This window comes from Dermacentor variabilis, chromosome 5, assembly GCF_050947875.1.
Source record: "Dermacentor variabilis isolate Ectoservices chromosome 5, ASM5094787v1, whole genome shotgun sequence".
Classification (NCBI taxonomy): domain Eukaryota; kingdom Metazoa; phylum Arthropoda; class Arachnida; order Ixodida; family Ixodidae; genus Dermacentor; species Dermacentor variabilis.
The window spans coordinates 159,987,259-160,009,623 of NC_134572.1; the positions used below are offsets into that span (position 1 = coordinate 159,987,259).

General features: G+C 48.0%; 1 protein-coding gene across 1 annotated transcript in view; it reads right to left on the reverse strand.

Moving 5' to 3' along the window:
* The window catches only part of LOC142583282 (angiotensin-converting enzyme-like), a 40,049-nt gene that overhangs the window by 14,021 nt on the left and 3,663 nt on the right, over positions 1–22,365 (reverse strand). Inside the window, exons 4-8 of the mRNA XM_075693687.1 lie at positions 18,502–18,660; positions 16,192–16,300; positions 13,956–14,099; positions 13,062–13,250; positions 10,476–10,573 (exon numbers count right to left, since the gene is read on the reverse strand). Of these exons, the coding sequence (XP_075549802.1) occupies positions 10,476–10,573; positions 13,062–13,250; positions 13,956–14,099; positions 16,192–16,300; positions 18,502–18,660 (699 nt within the window). The remainder of the gene's footprint in view (positions 1–10,475; positions 10,574–13,061; positions 13,251–13,955; positions 14,100–16,191; positions 16,301–18,501; positions 18,661–22,365) is intronic.

Sequence of the window (22,365 nt, forward strand, 5' to 3'; positions counted from 1 at the left end):
TAGTGTGGTAACAAGCAACGTCAGTGAGCGACTTGAGCCTAGTAAGATGGCAAAGTCCTCTGTGGGTGAGTCGGTTGTTCGATCTGTTGCTGCAAAAAGTGTCCAAGTTTCTCAGCGACCAGATCACAGCCAGACTCGACAACATGGAGGACATTCCCTCGCCTCAAAAGAGATGAAGAAACCAGCTGCAGTGGCCAAGAGTGGATCCCAGTCCGCAACTTTTGTTGAAGTTGTGAGGCACTGCGTGCAGCAAAATAAGGAGCTCAAAAATCAGGACCTGTCCGACCTTCTGCGAGTTTTGTTTGAAGTCCTGCTTTCATATGTTCAAGCGATGCAGACTGGCACCCTGAAGAACTTTCTACAACTCATTCTTTCCTTTGAGTCCATGATTACCACCTTCGCAGCGACCTTTACCTTACAATATGGCTAGTCTTCTTCAACCTCGTCCAACTAAAAATCACCGAGTAGTGCCGTTTATTATGCAGTGGAACTGCGCTGGGATTATAATTCGATTAACAGAACTTAAATTATTTCTGAAAGATACGCGTGTTCCAGTATTGGCCCTCTCGGAGGCTGGCCTACCAAGAGGGAGATCTTTGACTGGATATGTCCCCCATAACAATTGCAGCATAAAGTCATTTCCCGCGGGAAGTGCCGCCCTTTACAAAGAAGAGAGATTCCTCATGTGGCTTTGAACCTCACCGATCTTTGCACCGATAGTATTGAGGTAGCGGCTGTGAGGATACGGCTTGGCTTCCGAACTCTTTCTGTTGCCTCCGTATACGTGTCTCCGCGGAAGAAGGTAGCAATGGACTTGTTTCTCCAGCAGCTTTGTGACCGTTGCCCAGCGCCCCGAATTATCTGCGGGGACTTCAACGCCCGTCACTCTGTCTGGGGTGACAGGAACACAGATTCCCGCGGACGCAAACTTGTAGAAGTTATCGACAGTTTGGGCCTGTGCGTGGCCAATGACGGGAGTCCCACTTTCTTCCGGCCTCCAGCCTCAGCCACATCTATAGACCTAACCTTGCATTCATCTGACGTCCGCGTGAAGTGGTCAACTGCACCTGACCGCATGGGAAGTGATCACTATCCAATTTTAGTGTTTACTGCCGACTTCCATATGCGCGGCTCTAAAATTAGCCATGTTGTTAATTGGGACAAATACAGGGAGCAACTTGCATGTGTTTCTGGTGATGTGATAGACAAGATGATTTCTGGTAAGATGGCTGCTACCACAGCGGTCAAGTTGCCTAATCATTATCCGACTCCGGATTTAAAACTCAGGAACCTTTGCGCAGCGCGCAGAAGGGCGGAGCGTCAACTGATGCGGAAGGAGGACGACAGATCCTTGAAGACGACCTTCAACAGGCTTAACTCTGCCATTCGACGCCATACGAACAAGCTCTGTAGGTCGCAGGGGGCGTCCTTCTACGCTAGCTTCACGGTTTTCTCACCGATGATGAGAATTTGGCGAGTCATTGGCAGTCTTGCTGGTGATTCTCGTCCTAGTAAACGTTTGGAAGCGCTTGCACTGCGCAAGCAGAAACCTCTCGTGTGCTTGGCAGAGGAATTTGCAGATGCGTTTGTAAGTACAAGTTCAGGAATTCATCCCTGCGCTGTGCCTGCAACGTCTACGTCTGTGATGGACGCCCCGTTTACACTTCGAGAGCTACAGACAGCACTCAGCAGCTTGCGGCGTCGATGTGCACCAGGTCATGACGGCATCACCAACCAGCTGATACAGAACCTACCTCTGGAACACCGGAAGATGCTACTAAGCTATCTCAGTCGAGTGTGGGCGACTGGCGACGTTCCTCCTTCATGAAAGGTGGCTTGTGTTGTCCCAGTGCTGAAGCCCAGCAAAGAAATGACAGACTTGATATCACTGACGTCGTGCGTGGCTAAGCTCATGGAGAAGCTCGCAAGTAAGCGTTTATCTTGGTGGCTCAAACATAGAAGGGCTCTGCCAACATGCATGACTGGATTCCGAACAGGTTTAAGAGCGCAAGATAGCGTCTTGGACTTGATAAGCCATATTGAACGTCATAGAGCTTTCGGCCTTTCAACACTAGTTATTTTCCTAGACGTATCAAAGGTTTATGATAGCGTCCTTGAGAGCTCAATACTAAATAGTTTGCAGGCCATGGGCGTACAGGGCTATCTTCTGCGATTCATTCACTCATTTATCAGTGATCGTAAAATTCAACTGCGGTTAGGAAGTACCATAAGCACCGAAAGAGAGTTATCGCGAGGTGTACCTCAGGGAAGTGTTCTTTCCCCAACGCTCTTTAACATTGTAATGGCTGGTCTTCCCGCTGAAGTGCAAAAACATTGCAGGCATGTCCATATGTCGATATACGCGGACGACATTTGTCTTTGGTTAACCAGATATCAACACAAGCGTTTAGCTCTGATAGCTCGACAGGCATTACTTTCAGTTCAAAATTACCTTCAAGGTGTTGGGTTGACTCTTTCGGTGGAAAAATTTGGCTTCATCATGCTTCTAGGTAGAGGAAGAAAGTATGCGCGGCTGAAGATAGACATTGATCAATCTTGCCTTCGACAATTGAAACACAAGCGCTTTTTGGGCGTCATTATTGACTACCGCCTACAGTGGCGACGAGCTGTGGACTCGGTTGTGACATCGATATCTTCGCGTCTCAATGTGATCCGTAGAGTTGCAAGTGAGCAATGGGGAAATCACCCATCTTCAATGATCAGGTTGCACGATGCACTAGTGACGAGTCGAATAATGTATCGGCTCCCTTTAATTTCCCCCTCGATATCACAGCTGGAACGACTTGAGGTTCTGCACAGAAAGGGCCTAAGAAGGGCTCTTGGCGTTCCGCAGACTGCTCCTAACAATGCAGTACTTTATGAATCTCTATCAAGACCTCTTAGCCTAGTCGCTTCACAAAGGTTATTGATGCAAATTGGCCGCCTTAAACAGACGGCAGCCGGCCGAGCCCTTCTACAGCGCCTTCGAAAGAGATCTGAGTCCCGAGCGTGCTTGGCACTAAATACTCTTGGTTATCTGGGTCTTGACGCTAGAGGTCGAACTAAGAGGTTGAAACCACCTTGGTCATTCGCGAGCCTCGATTGTTCGTTGACAATTCCTCACGTACGCGCTAAGCGGAGTTCTCTGGTGGCAACGCGTTCGCTGGTACTGGAACATCTTGAGACTGAATATGCACGTCATCTTCAAATCTTTACTGATGGCTCTGTGGACAAGGTCAAAGGATCTAGTGCAGCTGCTTTTTACATTCCCTTTTTGAAGTATGATTGGTCTGTTCGCTTCACTGCAGTCGTGTCCTCCACAACGCCTGAAAGCGTTGCAATTGAGGCAGCTCTAAAGAAACTACTGTTTTGTACGCCTCAACCTGTTGTCATTCTTGCAGATTCAAAATCTGCCATTCAAAGGTTAGAGCACGAGTTGCCTACTGATGCCTTATGTCCTAGCTCCCTACGCTCGGTGCACAATCTCCATATCAAAGGCTTCTCCATACGTTTCCAATGGGTGCCCTCGCACATAGGTATCATAGGCAACGAGATGGCGGACAGCCTCGCCCATAGCGCGCTGTCTGGGAATCCATTGAGAAGAGTGCCTCAAGAGGACAACAGACGCTTCAGAGAAGCGGTGTTGTGCCACTTCAGTTCTTCGTGGAGCTCACCTCACAAGCCATGTGTGATCAAGGGTCTCAAAAGAAACCAAGCCACCTTACTGCTCCGCATTCGCACGGGCTCTGCTCGTACCCCTGCGTGGATGTATAAGACTGGCCTGGCGTTATCCCCATTATGTTCAACGTGTGGTGTGTGCGGTGACATAGAACATTGCATAATTGGCTGTACTGTGTATAACGCGGAAAGGAGGGCGTTATTCGGATCCCTCAAGAAGACAGGAGTTCCTCACAGTTCTCTTCAGGACATTGTTTTCCTGTGCGGGAACCGGTTGTGTAGGAAGGAGGTCACTCGCCTTCTTTTAAATTACCTACAGGGCACGGATTTGGCCTCCACATGGTGAACTGAGGAGGGACTATTTGTATTTGTGAGGACTGTGTCTGATTATGTGATTTATTTATTTTAAGCGTCGCTACGGTGGAGCAATTACCAGCAGCAACTGCAAGGCTAATCCCACCAGTAGCCTACAACAACTCAACTCAACTCACCCTAGATAATTTACTATAGACACGGGTACTTATTTATCCCTTTCTTGGGGACTGTTTCATCCGCTAACAACTTAATGTTATGGTTCAGCGCAAGGTGCGCCTGCCTGATTTGAAACTTACTCGAATGTTATCGTTGATTCTATCTGTTGTGATGTGTTCTCGCCGATCTTTCTGTAATCAGATCGTATGCGCGACACGAATTGTTTAGTACTTTCTCGAAGGCACGCGCGCACCAGCCATTATTACTCTGGCAACTTCGATGACTCATGTATAAAAGCCGACGTGCTTGACCTGCAAATAAGACTTTCGACGACCTACGTACCACCTCGCTTGCCACTATCGTGGTGCTTGAGCGTGACGTGTTTGACTAGACAGAAGTTCACCCAATAAAGAGTTAAATTAGTAACTCACAGTTTCTACACTGCGTCCCTATTCACCGTCACTACAACGTGACATCTAGTGGAGATGCTTATGCGCTCATGTACTGGATGCCCCCGCAAAACCGTGATCCAAGCCCGAACCGCTAAGACAGAAACATCGTCGCCAAGGACTAGCAGGCTAGCCGCATGCCGCGAGGATTTCTACCGGGGCACGAACCTCTCTCCGAGGATAGAAATCAAGGCAAAGTCAACAACCACAGCGGCAGCCCCAGCGTCCTTCATTGTGCTCCAATAGGCCAGGGTACCACTGACCTTCCGCGGCTCATCGTTTGAAGACCCGGAATACTGGCTGGAGGCATGCGAAAGGGTCACTACATTCATAAACTGCGACTCAGACGACAAGCTGCGGCATGTATACTTCTCCTTGGAAGGCGCAACCAGGACGTGGTTCGAGAACCATGAGTCCGCCTTGAAACGTGGGACTTCTTCCGCAGCACCTCCTTGAACACTTTCACGAGCGTCGTCCGCCAAGAGAGGGCTGAACCTATGCTGGAATCTCGTGCGCAGCTCCCAAACACGAATATTTCGATCTACGCGGAAGAGATGACCGGCCTGTTCCGCCACTCCGACCAGAACATGTCTGAGGACAAGAAAGTTCGCTTCGTCTTGCGTCGTGTGAAGCAAGAGTTTTTCGGCGGATTGATTCGCAATCCGCCTAAGACCATCGCAGAATTTTTAACGGAAGCCACGGGCGTGGAGAAGACGCTGGAAATGCACACTCGGCAAATAACCACCTAGTGCTTTCGCCGAAGAGCGAAATCTAAGCACTAGACTTCGACGAGTTCCGGGAGACCATAAGAGCAATTGTAAGCGTTGTAAGCGAAGTACTGCGTAGGATGCAGTCGTTGCAATCGCAGGTACCTTCAATTGCTGACATCGTCCGAGAGGAGATCCAGCAGTCACTTGGAGTCACTGAATCGCTGCAGCCTCAGCAGGAAGGGATGACCTATGCTGTTTAGGCATCCGTCGCGTTCTCCCTCCGCACCCGCTCCAGGGCCCGGTAACACTGCAGTTCCGTCGTCCAGCAGCTCCGCCGCCAGCACGCGAACACGTCACCCATCGCTGCTACCCAGGGAAGACAGATGTATGGAGCACTCCAGAACACCGCCCACTCTGTTATCGCTAAAGAGAAGCGGGCCACATGCCCGGTGCCCATACCGCCGATGCCCATACCGCGAGATGAGGCTACAGGGGTTCGTCATGAACGCGCCGCATCCACAGCTGGGCGAACGACCTTGAGACATCGCCGACTACGTGGACGCAATTGAGTGGAGAGCGCGCAATGATCTTCCCAATCGTCATCACCCGGCCGCTACCTTTCGCCGCAGCCACGACCGTGCACACTACACAGTTCCAACCCGGGGACGGCCAGTTATCCCATATCCGTAAAAGTTAAAGCAGCAACCGATGGAGGTGTGGTTGCTGTTCGTCATAATGCAAAGATCCTCCGACGACGACGCTTCAAGAACTCTCGCGACCACGTAGCAACGACACGCCACTATCCCGACAAAGCCTCGAAGCCAAGACTACGCCACCTGCAGAAGACCTAACGACGAGACATAACAGGAACAGGAAAGTGTGAGGTAGCCGTGATGTTAAGCCCCGACTTTGCTCTAACGCAATACGAAGAACCTCCTACCTCGATCGATGTGTTTCTCGGCGGCCGCGCAGTCTCCACTCTTGTCGACACAGGAGCCAACTACTCCGCCCCGAGTGGATGTTTCCCCGCAAAGTTAAAGAAAGTTAAGACTGCATGGGAAGCCCCCCCCCCCCCCCATTCGCACATCTGGAAGAAACGTGTTAACGCCGACTGGAATCTGCACGGCAAGGATGTCAGTGCATAACCAGACTTAACATGTGACGTTTGTTATCTTGTCACCATTTTCACGGGAAGTAATCCTCGGCATGGACTTCCTAGACCAACACGGAACAGTCATCGACTTAAGATCCAAGTCGATAACACTGTCCTTGAACCAAGCGATACCACCTAATAGGAGTCTGAGTTGCCGTGCATTGAACGACTTCGAAGATCAAGCCACTATTCCACCTCGCACCAGCATGATGATTTCCGTCGGAACAGAAAACACGAGATGCATGGAAGGAATCGTTGAGTGTGACCAACAACAGATGCTCAGAATTCAGCGTCGCAAAGGGAATTGTACAATTGCGCGGAGCAAAGAACAGGCAATGGTGACAAATTCATTCTTGAATTCAAACACCTGAATAAGGGCACGAATATTGCATGCACGGAAGAAGTTACAGCCGCCAGCGATACGTTGGTCCTCTCGGACTCAGCCGAACCAACAACGATGGTCCATGTTACGAACCACCCTTCGATATTAATCCGGTACGAGTGCTACTTCTCGTCATCGTCAAGGATTCGAAAAACACCAGCTGCTAAGTATCGGATAATAACCGAAGAATGCGCTCGACCACTCCACCAGAACCCTTAACGAGTTTTGATGCGAGGACGTGAAGCTACAAGACAAGTCGGCAAAATGCTGCGGGACGACGTCATCCAGCGGTCGAAAAGTTCGTGGGCTTCCTCCGTAGTCTTTGTGGTGGAAAGGGAGGGAACAGGTGCGTTTCTGAGTCGATTACCGACGCCCGAGCAAAATCACAAAGAAGGACGTATACCCCGGCCATTCCACGGATAGGCGACGCGTTGGACCGGCTCAGCAATCTAAATTATTTTTCGTCGATGTACTCCAAAACGAGCTGCAGGAAAATCGAAGTCGATGAGAGGGACAGACAGAAGACCGCCTTTACGGCCTCTATGAATTCTAGGTCATGCCTTTTGGTCTTTTACCATGTGGTCTTTACCCAGCAGTTCCACCAGATTTCCCGTTGGACGGACGGACGGACGGACGGACGGACGGACGGACGGACGGACGGACGGACAGACAGACAGACAGACAGACAGACAGACAGACAGACAGACAGACAGACAGAAAGACAGACAGACAGACAGACAGACAGACAGACAGACAGACAGACAGACAGACAGACAGACAGACAGACAGACAGACAGACAGACAGACAGACAGACAGACAGACAGACAGACAGACAGACAGAGGAGCTTTAGTGAGGTCCTAAGAAGCGCCGCACTTAGAGCAGCACCGCGGGCTGCTCCCATGTGGGGACGGGGAGGCCTAGCCTCACCGCCGCATCCTGGGCTCTCTGGACAGCATGGAGTTGTGCGAGAAACTCGGAACTCTTGATGGCAGATCTGCCCGCAGTCCGGGCAGACAGACTCGAAGGTGTCCGGAGCCATAATGCGGAGGAAACCTAAACTGGTATATGACCAAGTCTGCAACATTATGAGTGTGATTGCGTGAGACATGGAGAGTTTACCGTGCGGAGGCGGAAAAGCCCACCTGCCCATTTGATAGTGCTTGGTGGCTTCGTTAAATGTGAATAAAATGTCCTTAAATTTTCCGTACCTATCGTGCAGACCTGCAACCTCTCCGGCGCGGAGGGTTAGACCGCGCGCCCGAGAGTGAGTAGTAGCACTGAGCTTTATGAGGGAATCTAGATTAGAATCGAGATGTGCCAGAAAGAAAGTACTGGTGTGCGGGGATATAATCTTACTGCCGAGAATTTTAGAGGCCTGGACGGAAATGGAGCCAGAAGCAAAGGCCCTAACTGCCGATCTAGTGTCTGTGTAGATTTGCGATCGTCCAGGAGGGCAAGAGCTATGGCCACCTGCTCTGCCTTCGAGGGAGTAGAATTTTTTAAAGATGCGGAATTGAGGACCGAAGCCTTGCGATCGATGACAACGGTAACGAACCTGGCCGAGCGGCCATACTGGGCGGCATCTACGAAGCAAATCGAGCGAGGTTCGTCCCTAACGTGTCTGAGAATCGTGACGGCCCTGGCCCTGCGCCTGCCGACGTTGTGCTGTGGATGAACGCTGCAAGGAAAAGGAGATGCCTGAATGCTGGCCCTTTGGGCCTCAGAGAGCTGATGTCGCCGCTCCGCAACGAGCGTGGTGTTGAGGCCGAGTATGGCCAAAATCTTTCTTCCGGCCGGCGTAGACAACAACCGAGCTACTAGGGCAGATTTCTCTGCATCGATGATCTCTTCCAGGGTGTTGTTAACACCTAGTTGTATGAGCCACTTGGTGCTGGCTTGCATGGGAATGCACGGCGAAGAACAAAATAGCGCTAACTTTTCTGGTTCTTGATGCGCCCGACTGCGCATCAAGAACCACCAAACGACGGACAGCCGACACTAGAACCTACAACGACGCTACGTGGAATACCAGCCCGGCGACTGCACTTGGGTTTGCACGGCAATGCGCTGACGAGAACTTGGTAAGAAACTTTTGCGACGCTGTTTCGGACACTACAAGATCATCCGACGTATTGGCGCACTTTCGCTATGAGGTCGTGCCAGACGGCATTACGCGATCACAGCTGCACCGGTCGCAACCGGAAGTATAGTCCATGCCACGCGGATTAAATTCTTCTGCCAGCTATAACGAACTCGCGGACTTTGTTTTTTTTTTCTTGCTAATTTTTTTTTACTGCGCGTATTTTAGTTTTTAGAGCGCAGCGCCTAGGCGCGCGTTCCTGCGGCGATCGTCGGAGTAGGCGTAACCGAGCGAACGAGCGAAGGATGAAAGCGAACGCGGAGCGCAGCGGTAGATAAAGGACAGTGAGGAAAGCGGAGGAGGAGGGTGCAGCTTCCCATGAGGCGGAGAGCGGAACAAAAGGGTAGGGCGAAAGCGTAAGAAAAGCGTAGGGGAGCACAAGACGGGCTTTGCGGCGACGATTGCTACGATATGGCGCCAAAGCAGCGCATGTCGTCTGTATGGAGACAAAGCGTGTTACTCACAGCGTTCTCTTCCTTATGTAAGCCGTGTACCTATATATAATCATGATGCAAAATGTTGACCCGCGAAATGAAAACACATATAGAGTCGCGCTAAAATTTCGCATTACGGATTATTATATTCGTCGTTTTTTTTCTGGGTACAAGTTCGCCCAATAAAGAATTAATTCCGTGATTCACAGTTTTCGATACTATGTTCTTCACTGTCACTGCAACGTGGCAATGCAATAGCTCTGCTATGAACCACTTTCAGTATCGTTTCCCAGGAGAGATGTATGGTGTCGGCACGTCACGGCGCAGTATAGGTGGTCACGTGGAAACAAGAAATCGCAACGTTTTGACACTCACTCCCGGGAGCTCGCTTGGTGGTCCCTTGTGCTGCAACATAGGGCAGCGCAATGATTGGCACATTGCAGACGACCGAGAAAGACGGAACGAGTGTGAAACGCCGTGATGGCATCCTCTCACGTGATCACCTTGTGCGTCATGACATCGCGACAGATACACCATTCCTGGAAAAGAAAACCGAAACTGGTTCATAAAGAAAGAAGAGCGGGGGAAGGTGCTATTGTAGTAAATTATCCGGGGCGCCCTGAGGCTTAGTATATCTTTTTTTCTAGTGTTTCGAGGGCCGAGACATTCATTTAACACAACGAACAGAAGAGTAGAAAATATCATGTAAACACTGCTTTGATTGTTATCAAGCGAGGATCACATTTCTTTTGGTCAACTTAGTAAGATTTCAAAACTTTTCTTCCTCTAAGCTGGCCCGAATATGGAGAAAATATCTTAAAATTCATGACGTCACACTTGCGTGGTAACGTTTCGAGTCTAGCGGGAAATTTAAAAACACAAAAATTGTGGCCTTGCATTTTTCCCCGTAGATATATCATCGCGAACCCAAACGTCGATGCGCTAACAGCTGTTACAGATTACTCCTTCTTTAGCATTTTTCAACATTATGCAGACACTTCAATAGTGAAACGCTGCTCCTTAAACATATGTGCGTTCAGCTTCGGCACCGCTTACCTTTTTTCTCATAGTGTCTGTTATGTTCACCGCCTTTTTGTCCGGGAAAGGCCGGGTGATTTCGTTGAGGGCGTGCCAGTGTTGGGAGTGGATGTGACCTGTATAGGTGTCGCGAAAAACAACAGGATGTGTCTGAAAGAGCTACTTCTTTCTGTACGGCAACATGCGACATCAACTCCACTGGTATTTATCCAGCGCAAAGGATGGACAAGTTTATATTCATATGAGCATGCTATCGTGGCGAAGGAGTGAGGAGAAAGCAGTGCAGTGTTTTTTGCAGACGACTGTTCTTGCATCTCCGTGAATGCATCCCATAGTACCGCGGAACACCGAAAGCAGACGTGCTCAGCGTAAAGCCCCTTAAACTTCGTAAAGTACTGCCACGCTTTGAAGAATGCCGCCTCCTCCTCGCGCCCTCTGGCCGAGGCCGATGCAACGTCGCTATTGGTCTAATATCATCACGTGGGCCCTCGCGCCGTGCATCAGCGCCATTATTGCTCGAGAAGCGTCTACGGAGTGGCGAGGAGCGCTTGTTGGCGCCGTTGCTACGCTCGAGCAGTGTAGGCGGAGCCACGATCGAGAAAGGAGCGTGAAAGAGAGGAGAAACGAGGAGGAGTGAAGGCGGAGGAGGAGAGCGTCACTACTTTACGAAGTTTAAGGGGCTTTAGCTCAGCGACGCTCGTGGCACCAACTTGCGACGCTGTCGTCAACTAAAGCGTGCAGAACTAGTATTGCGACGACCCCGTTCTACCTATTTGTTGACGCAAAATAGCTGGTTGCCATAATCGTTAGCGTATGAAATACTTCTTTTTTTTACTTTCTTCACATTTTGTGAGAACAATGACGCAACAAATGAGCGCATTATGGTTGAAGAAGATGTCACGAGATGGTACCACCAGCGCTGTTGCCGTCAATATCTTCGGCGTTCCTGAATTCTGTAAACTGCAATACTTTTTTTTCACTGACCAAAAAGAAATTCTTATGCAACCAGGTTTTTAGGAGGTGAGGTTGGTGATGGCTTCTCTCTTGAAATATAGTCTTAGCACCCGTGTGTGGATCGCAGCGACTTTGCATGTTACTGTTACGAAGAGACCACCATCTGTGGGTACCACAAGGAAAAAGAGAGTTGGGTGCTATCTTCGTTCACTTAAATCCCCATAAAATAAATTTGGCCAGAGATATACGTAGTTATGCCAATTTAACTGCATTATCGCTCATAATCCTTTTTTTGGAGTCGTGGCACATCCAAAACATGACCCGTAACATCAACCTGTCTTCGTAAAACATCCCGAGAATTTATGCACAGGTCACTGCACGCTTGTCGCCACCAGGAGCAAGCACGAAACGCTTGAAAAACACCGTTGCGCCCCTCGCAATGTGACGACTGACGAAGGAGCCGGACTGGCCTCAAAACGTCGGGTTCTTGATGAATCCTGTTTGAAGTTTTATTAACTTTGATTCGATACTGTTCAACTGACTGCAATCAGCGATAGTCACAGAGCAGTAAATGCAATGAATAGGCACAAATCGCGCAAAACATTTACGATGAGCTGCAAAAGAAAAAGAAAGAAGCGAAAGCGAAGAAAGAAAGCACTATGAAAAGTGAGCAGAAAACGAGTACTAACTTATGGAACGAACACTTTCAGGAACGGCAGAGAAGTATCGGTATGAATCTTGGGATCACGCAGTGAGTGTTGGAACATCAAGTGATAGCTGGAGCTTTTAGAGACAGGAGGACAGCTGCGCGGATTTGAAAGCAAATGCGTGTAGCACGTATTCTAGTTAAGATTAACCCGAAGAAGCTAAGCTAGGCGGCTCGTGTAATGCGAGGAAAGGTAACCAGTGGTCGAATGTAGAGTAACATAATGAAGAGCGCTGCCGTTGTGTGCTAATTTCTCTCTGCCACGATATATTTCGTACTTCGAACAAGCGGAAAGGAAGACTGCGCCTTTGTGGAAAACATACCGATAGTCGTCTTCGACTTGCGGGCAGACCACATCACGGACAGTGGAACGAACAAAGTAACGCTTGATTGACAGTAATAGGGACAAAGGTTCGGCAGAAAATGCAAATTCGAAATACGCTGGCGTGTTCTGTCTGTGCCTATCTGTTATTTTAACTAAGAAAGTAATACATGTTTTTTAATGTTTTTGTTACTGTTAAACGTGTCCACATGTAATCCTACGGAAAGCGCTCACAACTTGCAATATCTTCGAGTACAGCTTCAACTGCAGTAACAGCTGCAGGACAGTATACTAGAGATTACGCGATGTGATTAGATGAGTAAATTTGCAGGCGTATTACGAAGTCGGCTGACGTGCAATACTGGGCCAATTGGAAGTCGCTGGTAGCGGCCGCCATCCTACAGCGATTAATTGCGAAAAAATGATAATGACGATTCTGATTAGGATGATTCGGTAGAGCCCATGCATGGCGCACACGTGCGTAGTTTGAAATTAACTTCAATATAACGGTGCATAAAATTCGCAAGAGCTTTAACGATGACGCTGTTAGCTGTCTGCTGTCTCGAGTAGGTGCGTCACCGTGTACAGTGCGCATGCGCAAGCGACAGAAAACAGGGCTTACCGAGCAGGTGGGCAGGGATCGGACCGTCGTCCTTTACCTTGTCGCCGTACACGTCGACCAAGCGTGCCCTGACGTATGCGTGCAGTTCCTTGTACAGAGGCTCCAGCTGCTTCCACAGACGCGCCATGCTCTCCTCGAATCCTTCGGACTCGTACGTTTCCTGCCACATCTGGCTTGCGTCCTCGAATCCTGAGTCGAAGTCGGCACTGCCTGTATTAGCCTAGTTCAAGGGCGTGCGGTCTCGAATTTATTTTTTACAGCACGACCTCATGTGTCAGGAGCGTCTGGTCACCGCAATAAACTGTCGAGAAACGCACACAAACATGTCTCCATTAACTTTACCAGACTTTCCACGTTGCACAACGTCACAAATTTTGTGTCGGGCTGACCGAAAGAGAAGAACGCAAGCGTACGCTAAATTCATTTCATGTGAAAAGTCACGAGCAAGTTGGTTCTGTACTGTTGCGCGATTAGAAAGCCGCCCGTATTTACGCATATCTTGATGCCAATTCTCTGGCTGTAGTCACGTGTAATGAACGCTCCCGAACTGGGTAAACACATGAATTAACGATTCCTCGATATGACCGACTGCCTCGGAACAAAATTTCAATGAATGGGCACAATACCACAGCTGTGTTAAAGTTCAATATGTGCTATAAGAAAGTCCTCTCCGTTCCTTACTGTTGTCTTCTTTCTCAATCGTCAATTCTCTCAGTTCTTTGCATATTGCTATGAGAAATGCCGAGCACGTCGGACTGCACAATCTAGAAAACGCAGACGTGCTTATTATAACCAGGGAATCGGCAAAGCACAGAATGGAATAGAACAATACTGACTTACCGTCGTTCACGTGACTGACTTCGTAAATGCACGGAACTATGCAAATGCACTCACCGTTAAGCCTGGCCGCCTTGTTCTCCAGCTCGACGTAACGGAGGTACTTCTCCTTGACCGGCTTGCCCGACACTCTGCGCCACTCGTTCCAGACGTGCAGCAACTCGTCGTAGTTTCTAGAGTCCTCCAACGTGTCCTTTATCACTGGTTTCAAAAGTTAGTCACGTGAGTCAGTCACCATGAGTGAGGAGATAACTGGTCACGCGCGGTAAGCGTATCTGTATATATATATATAAGGTATCCCAATAGTACAATGCCTAAAATATGAGTAGTAGCTCAGCACTGAGTGCCCTATCGAAAAAAGAAAGGTATGCCCCATTTACCATAAGCCCACATAAACTTATGAGGATCCCACTTAAAAACTATATACAAAAGCCCGTATCTTCCCATATATCGACTGAGGCATGTTCCATATAATTACAGAAGGGTGCGAAAATTGAGCTTTTGACTTCGGAATAGCGCAAAACCGCAAGACAAGAATATACAACAAAGCACACACACTAACAAGGTTTATTTAAAAGAAGATGTATACAGCGTACAGTTAAAATCCAATACAGTTCGACACCAAATAGCCAACGCAACAGCACAAGCACACAGCAAAGTCACCGTGGCAGACGACCTTCTAGACGACTGTCTAGATCAGGTGGACTATACGATGGCACTTTGACGAAGGTGCCGCCATAGAGAAAGAAATGGTGGGGCCCCTCCTAAATCACGTATACACGTATGTGCTTCGACGATTACGCGCTTGCTTTGCACATGCGTCACCGAAGGATTTGTCACATATCCAAGACTAGAGTACAAACGCTGATACAAGTTAACTGGAGCCCGCAAGCAGTATAGTGCTTTAGCGTAACTCTAAACTTAAAGTTAATAACCCGGCCAGTCGCCACAGGCCTTGAAGCTACAGTGAGCGCAGCTGACGCATTCCCGGGGTGCCAACTGCAGTGACGGACGTAGCGTGGCGTTCAGGCTTTGGTATAACGGCGGCATCGAGCACCGGGTGGTGACTTCACAAGTGGTTCTAGCTCTTACAGTGACCTTCTTATACATATTGAGAACATTCGGGGATAAATCACGATTGAAAATATTCACACGACGAGCCGGAGCCGGGGATGAAACAGTTCCGGGCCTCTGTTATATAGCAAGTTCTTGTTTGGCGAAACTGAACGTGTAATTCAAGTAACGTTCTTAGTGTAGCGTTTGCGCAAGGAACACGGACAGGTACGTAAAACCAAGTAAAAATTCATCTCTGAAACGTTGCTGTCTTACGCACTCCGATAGGGTGTGCGATTAATATTATTATTTTCTTTCTTTTTGCTTGCACAGAACGAGACGGCAAGCAGTACTGCATCTTCGTTGAGTAACGCTATACAGCTTCTCTATAAAGACCATCACATGACGTCACAAAGCACCATACGGTTGTCCTATAAACAGCTTAAACAGCGCTACTGACGATGAGCAGGGAATTTCGTAAGTGCACATCGTTACACCATGCCGGCAGTAGAATGATGTATCATGGCACTCCACTGCCGCCCCCCTCTCTTCCTTCGTCTAGAGTGTGAGCGTCTACTGGTTCCATAAATATTTTTGGAATCAATCAACGAATTAATTTACGCATGCTTCCAACGATCTGCGTTTTTATTATATACGGCGCGTTATTATACTCAAAGTTTTTGGAACATTTTCCAATAAAAGGTGTGCTACGCTTTATTGCTTTAGAGTAATGCTAGTAATGAGAGTAAGATAATTTTGACAGCACGCCGCCCCACAGAGGGGTTTTCCAACAACATTGAAATCAGTTGCTAGGCTGGTTATTTTGTATACGAAAGGCTAGGGACGTCACCCCCACGTCGCAAGCTGCCGTCGCCGAGGCAGCTTGCGCAAGAGTAATATTTACCGGGAAACGTATGTGAGGAGCGCTACGCGCTTCTCATTGTTATCAGAAGCGCCTTATTATCGATTACGTGGTTCGGATTATTGTTTCGCGTTTGTTATTTATAGAAACGTATGGCTGTTCTGTAAGTTGTACGCGTGATTACAAAGAAATGTATGCACCGTTCACTTCCCTTTGCTGACTGCTTGAAACCCCTGACTTATGGGGGTGTGAGTCAGTGCTCCTCGCCCTGCACTGCCGCTGAGATCGGGCCACATCTTTGCTGTCGGACGCGGACACGAAAAAATTCCGACCAACTGGAGGCTAACAGCTCCGCTGTAAAATAGAATTCCTGCTTACCTGGGTCCAGGGGTACATTACATTCGGCGGGCGATGTACAATGCCGTTTAAATGGACATATCTTGGCCGACGCATGATTTTGACTCATATCGGCGATTAGTTGTACGAGCTGGAAAACAAAAGCAAAAATGAATTCATAATGCGAATTAATCGTCAATTCCAAAACTGACTTGCTGGCGCTACCGACGTCAGAGAAATTCCTGCCGAAATCAAAATCCCGCGGCACGCAGAAAACGCTCTCCTTAGGAAACTTCAGAACAGATTTGAATACAATTCATTGTATTTGGAAGAACATTTCTAACAGCAGTGACAATGCAGAGTATATTTTGCCCTTAAGTTTCTAAGTGCTCGACAAAAAATCGATAAATTGTGCGAGTTATACAGAGTTGGAAAATTGATAACGACTGGATTTAATATATGTATATATATATATATATATATATATATCACGTTTTCAGCTTCAATTGCGCAGTACGAACATGTAACTAAATATGAGGGGGAATTGAAAATTTAACAAGATTATGTTAATAGTCCAACATGAAACTACTACTTTGGCTGTATACGTGAATTTTCCAATGTTCTTGTTGATCTATTATTTGTGCGGTGTAGGTTTACATGTATCAGTTTCCTCCATCGGAACTTTATCAGGATGATCGAATTACCAATAAAAAACACTAAACTATCAAAAAACACACGCCTCCGTTGTAAAAATCCATGGCATAACTGAGAGATGGCATGCTAACCGTCTTTTTTGCGTTCCTCCTTGCCGGTCAAGTTCCCGCTTGTGCAAAAATTCACCTATTTTCTATAACCTGTCAGTCTTGTTCCAATGAGTCTTTCACTTTAGTAACACTAGATCGATGTTGAAGCCGGCGTAGACACCCGCCATAGGAGAGGTGCCATTCTTCATAGCTGCCCAACCGAAGAGGAAATGAAAAACTGTCGCACACGATCGCGGACTCGCAATTAACGTTTAATGATAAACAGCATGTCTAAGCATACAGTTGCTCTGCACAAGTACCTCCTAGCGACGAAAATCCGGTGCGCTGCTCCACATTTTCGGAATTCAACACACGCATTCTCGAAAGCCAGAAGGAGCAGTAAATAAGTACTTAATATGCAGGGTGTCTTTCTTTAGATCATACAGTTTTTCTAATAAAAAAAAGCAATGAGCGCTGCGAATGTGGCGCTTTTGCAGGCGAGTTCCTATGCTAGGCGGACATACCTTGCCGCTAATAAGGTGAGCTTTAGAAGACCCCTTAACAAAACTTCATTAACTTTTTTTATTAGTGCCTTGGTTGTCTAAATAACAAATTTGGAAGCAGTCACATTTTAATGCACACCCACTTCTTTTTAAATGTTGAAGATCGCGCCTAATTCGTGATATATCCATCACAGAATTTCAAAGCTCAATTGAGGCAATATCGACACCGAGGGCGTTCCGCTGTGCGTCAGACAGCAACACTCCGTGAAAAAGTGCGGGGCGTCGTTTGGATGATAGCACACCGCGGCAAATCCTGACCCGACGCCCAGCCGCGCAAATGCTTGCGAGGCAAAGCGTGCCGTATTCCAGTAGCTGCCGCGAATGGCCGAGGCGTTCGGTTTTTTTAACTTCCTGGGGCTTGACATCACGGGGCATTCCAGTCTGACATGATAGAGGGACCGCCTTTTCTGCGCTCCCGTGGCGCTCGATTTCGATATTGCCTGGATATCGGACGTTGAAATTGGATGATAAATATATCGTATTAGGTGCGACTTTCAAGTTTTTTTTTTAATGACGGTGCAGTAACATGTCACTGCATTCAAATTCACCATTTAAACATGCCCTTAGATCACTAAGAAATTTTTCAACCATTTCACTTAATCTCCGCCTCACCTAGGAGCTCTTCTGCAAAAACTCCACTTTTCGCTGCACTTATAGACTTTGTATATAAAAAAATCTGTATGGTCTAAAATAATACCCTGTAAAGCATTCCAGACAAAGCAATCCAGGGAACGCATGCATTATGCAAAAGAATTTGCATACGTGCGTGGCCCGTGTGGGTAAAACCCGTATGACTCACCAATGTTCATTGAACTCTAATCAGTGTTATTTGCTGTTTTGTCAGCTCCCCCTCGAAGTTAGGAGGCGCTTGTGTGGCACACTTCGCACTTATCCAACGCACTTTTTCAATAAACATTAGTAAGGGAGCCTTCGCCTGCGTGTTTTTCTCATTCATTCTTTGGGCTCGTCTTCAGTTGTGTCAGTCTTAAAGAATGAATGAGTATCAACTCGCCGAACTTTCCATTCTGCCGAAAAAAATGTCATACCTCCCGTTTTTCGTCGTCTGGAAGTATCGCGCTGCCCAGCACAGAGGTTCGCTTGAACACCGTGCGGGTTTGTTCATCCCTGAAGGTAGTCCACTTGAACTTGGTTATGTTCCTCCACACTTCCTTGTTAAGAAGACTCATCTCAAGACTCGCTTCAACCTGAAAAAACGAAACAAGAAAGAGAGGAGGGTATGAAGGGTCGATGAAACACGAGACAACATCTTGCGCTTGTTATCTTTCTCAAAGAGACATCTCCAGTGGTAACGAAGTGACAGCTTTAAAGATGTCAGGCACCAGGATAGCTCCGAGCGTAGTTTATTTTGTTGCGTGCAATTATGCACACGTGCCACGGGGACAGCAGCACGGACGGACGGACGGACGGACGGACGGACGGACGGACGGACGGACGGACAGACAGACAGACAGACAGACAGACAGACAGACAGACAGACAGACAGACAGACAGATAGATAGATAGATAGATAGATAGATAGATAGATAGATAGATAGATAGATAGATGTAGGCGTCTACAGAGCTTTCAGGGCGTGCTTGACGTCCGGATACTATGTAGGAAGCTATGTTGATGAATCAACTATATTACAAAGTTACGAATTCGGTTGCATCGGTTGAACTGTAGTTCCTGTGTTTAAAAACATCCTTCGTCGTACGTCTTCAATCTGAACGCAAAAGGAAGAAACGTTGAATGTCTGGAACATAAATGAAGTGCTTCCTATATTATTGGTCCGATACCTGTGGCACGAGCAACACTGCTAGCATAACAATAATTACTTCCAAGGATAGATCACAGCGGGTGACTGCAAAGTATTGCAAGAGGTTATGTATCAGTGAGTAGACGCGCCAACAACGCAGGTATCAGTGAAGGTTCCGATCTAGGGCTAGATTATATCTTTGTATTTATGCTTTTAAAGCCGCCAACGACACATGGAGTTAACATAATTTCGTTAACAGTGCCTGAACAAAAAAAGCCACAGCCTGGATCCAGCGTTCCAACATCGGCACTCCTCGTCTTCAAGATTTAAAGAAGACACGCCCTTTAGTCGAAATGCCCCCCCTGGTTGTTGGTCAATTCAACACTCAATCTTCGTTTGAACCCTTTGTGACAACTGACACAAACAATACCCAAGAAAACGCCATTTAGTGCAGGGATAAATTTAGTGCACTATAAGTGGCCAATTCTGATGACTTGCATTAATCTTAACTACAGATTTTCGCCTAAATATCCAAGCCAAATTCGTAGGGCTTTTTCGTTCGTAACAGCTGTTTCTCATATTGGCCGACGGGCTTGATGATATGTTGGCTGCCTCTATTGGCTGGTATTTGTTTTTGAATGAATGAATGAATGAATGAATGAATGAATGAATGAATGAATGAATGAATGAATGAATGAATGAATGAATGAATTCTCCGGTTTCACTTGCCGAAACCACGACCTGATTATATGGCAGTGGTCGACTCCCGATTGATTTTGACCAGCAGTGATTCTTTAACGTGCACCTAATGTACGGTGCACGGACGTTACTGCATTGCGCTTCTATGGGATTGCGGCCGCCATTACCGGCCTCGAACCCGCAACCTCGTGCTTAGCAGCGCTGCGCCATAGCCACTTAGCCACCACTGTGGTTGGGTATACCTTACAATGAAGCTGTATGTGGCTAGCCTATTCATCCGTCCGTCCGTCCGTCCGTCCGTCCGTCCGTCCGTCCGTCCGTCCGTGCATCCTTCTATCCCGTATATCCCGAAAACTCCTAGGGCGCAACCCCATGCGCACGAGCGAAAGAAAAGAAGAATAGGAAGAGACGCGCGCGAATGGCTGCGCCAGTAGTGACGTCGTTGCTCTCCGTCGCAGCCGAGCGCGCGCGCCACAGTTTCTCTCCGGCTCCGAAAAGCGTAGGCCACGCGTCGTACGTGCCCTTGAGGAGCAGGAAGCCTTCGATCAGCAACGCCGCGAGCAGAACCGGGAACGACCTCGTCTATGCCGTGCCGGTGCTGCAGCCCGGGCACAAGAACAGGCTCGCGCAGCCGAGCGCAAGCAGCAACTGCGTACCGAGGATCCGGCAGCCTACCAAGCCGTCGTTTAATGAAACGTCGGGATTAACCCAGTGATAAACACCGGAGCCGCACGTTTCAGCTTCGCTGGTTAACTACCTGTACGGAGTACTTGGGCGGTGATTTTTTTTTTTCTAACGAACTGATCTGGCGTAAAGAACGGCTTTGTGAATGCGCCCCGAGGTTTATCCTAGCATTTCTTCATACATATTGTTGGAGAACATGGTTAACACTGGTTCCCGCCCCGCGCGTCCTTTTATCACGTGCTTTCGATTTCTTCGCTTCCGTACACAAAACTAGGAGAACTAAAGTGACGGAGGTCCACAAGAAAGACAAGGACCATATGATAAAAAAGGCTTTCGGTGGCAAGCACGAACCTCTAGTATGCTCTCCTCGAGTCACTCCACTCATGACATGCTCGTCCAACTATTCTCAGCTCATCACAATAACTGTGAGTGGCCAGTAAGGTTATGCACACACAAACACACACACACTGGGCTCTCAGCGTGTGCGTGCGCATGTGTTCATGCGTGTGCTTTGTGTGTGCGTTTGTTTGTGTTGAACTCTCAGCGGACATTCCAACCAGAAATTTCACTTTGATATTTCGTCGCAACCTCTAAGCCCCTTCCGCCAACACCGACCTGCATTTCGGCATGGATTCTGTAACGTCACCAAGTGCGGGGGGGGGGGGGGGGGGGGAGGGCATCTCGCGCGCAACTTGCAGTGAGGGTATTCGTGTCCACCGCTGTGTACGACTGCTCCAGAAGAGAACGTAATCGGTGAGAAAGCGCGTGAGTCGTACGTGTTGCTTTCTGGAGGGAAGCGTTCGACAACTCCGAAGCCTGGCGGTTCTTGTCCCCCGTTGAGCTTCCATGCCTTACGTTTCGTGGGCTAGTTCGGACATTTGAAGAACGACGTCGACCCGACTCTCTGTGTACGCTCTGGCACACAAAGGCACAGCAAGAGCGTCGCGTCGTTGCATTATGTCAGCAACTGTGTCAGCACAAACAAGAGAACGCTTGCGGAAAAAATTTCAGGTTGGCCTCCGAGATGCGTGGGCGCAAACTTAACTGCACGTACACCGCGTACGTCGAATCCGCAGAACTCGTCTCCATTTCGACATACGTCAGTGATGCCATACGGTTCAGCCACTACTACCCCCCTCCCTCCCCCCCAAGAAAAAAGAAAACTACAAATTTTCGAATGCGTTAGATAGGATAAAATTTTTCAAACTTCCTGTGGGACACGAACGGTTTAACGTGCAATGAATAACTCAAGCTCGAAAACTTGCTGTCATGTAACTGTCGTACCAGCATGTTGTGCAATAATGGCAGTCATGCACTATAGTGCATGACTGCCATATGCGTGCTTTTGATGTTTCAGTTATTTTGGGTGTAAAGATAAGATATATCGAAGTAATGCAATCTGCTCTTGTAATCTCATCTTGTAGGTAATAGACTGCTCCAGGCGCCGGGTTATGCGCATTACAAAACGACGTTTGGCATGGCAGCTCTAGATGAATTAATTGTTGGGTTAGTTGGTCTCGCATTGCTGGAGAGGAAAAGTAGCGCAACGGAAGGACAACGCCCACAGAAAGGGAAGACAAACTAAGGTGCTCATCAGGCAAGTCATCTTAAGTTACCTGCCAATTACTCCTGCAAAATTTGTTTCGATCAATGGTAACTGGCATCCTCAACAAAACCAATCGAAACGTCAAAATCAGTACAGGGCCAATATAATAATGTTTAAGGTACATAAGGCAGGAAGTTGCCTTTAAGCGGTGAACGTGTCGAACT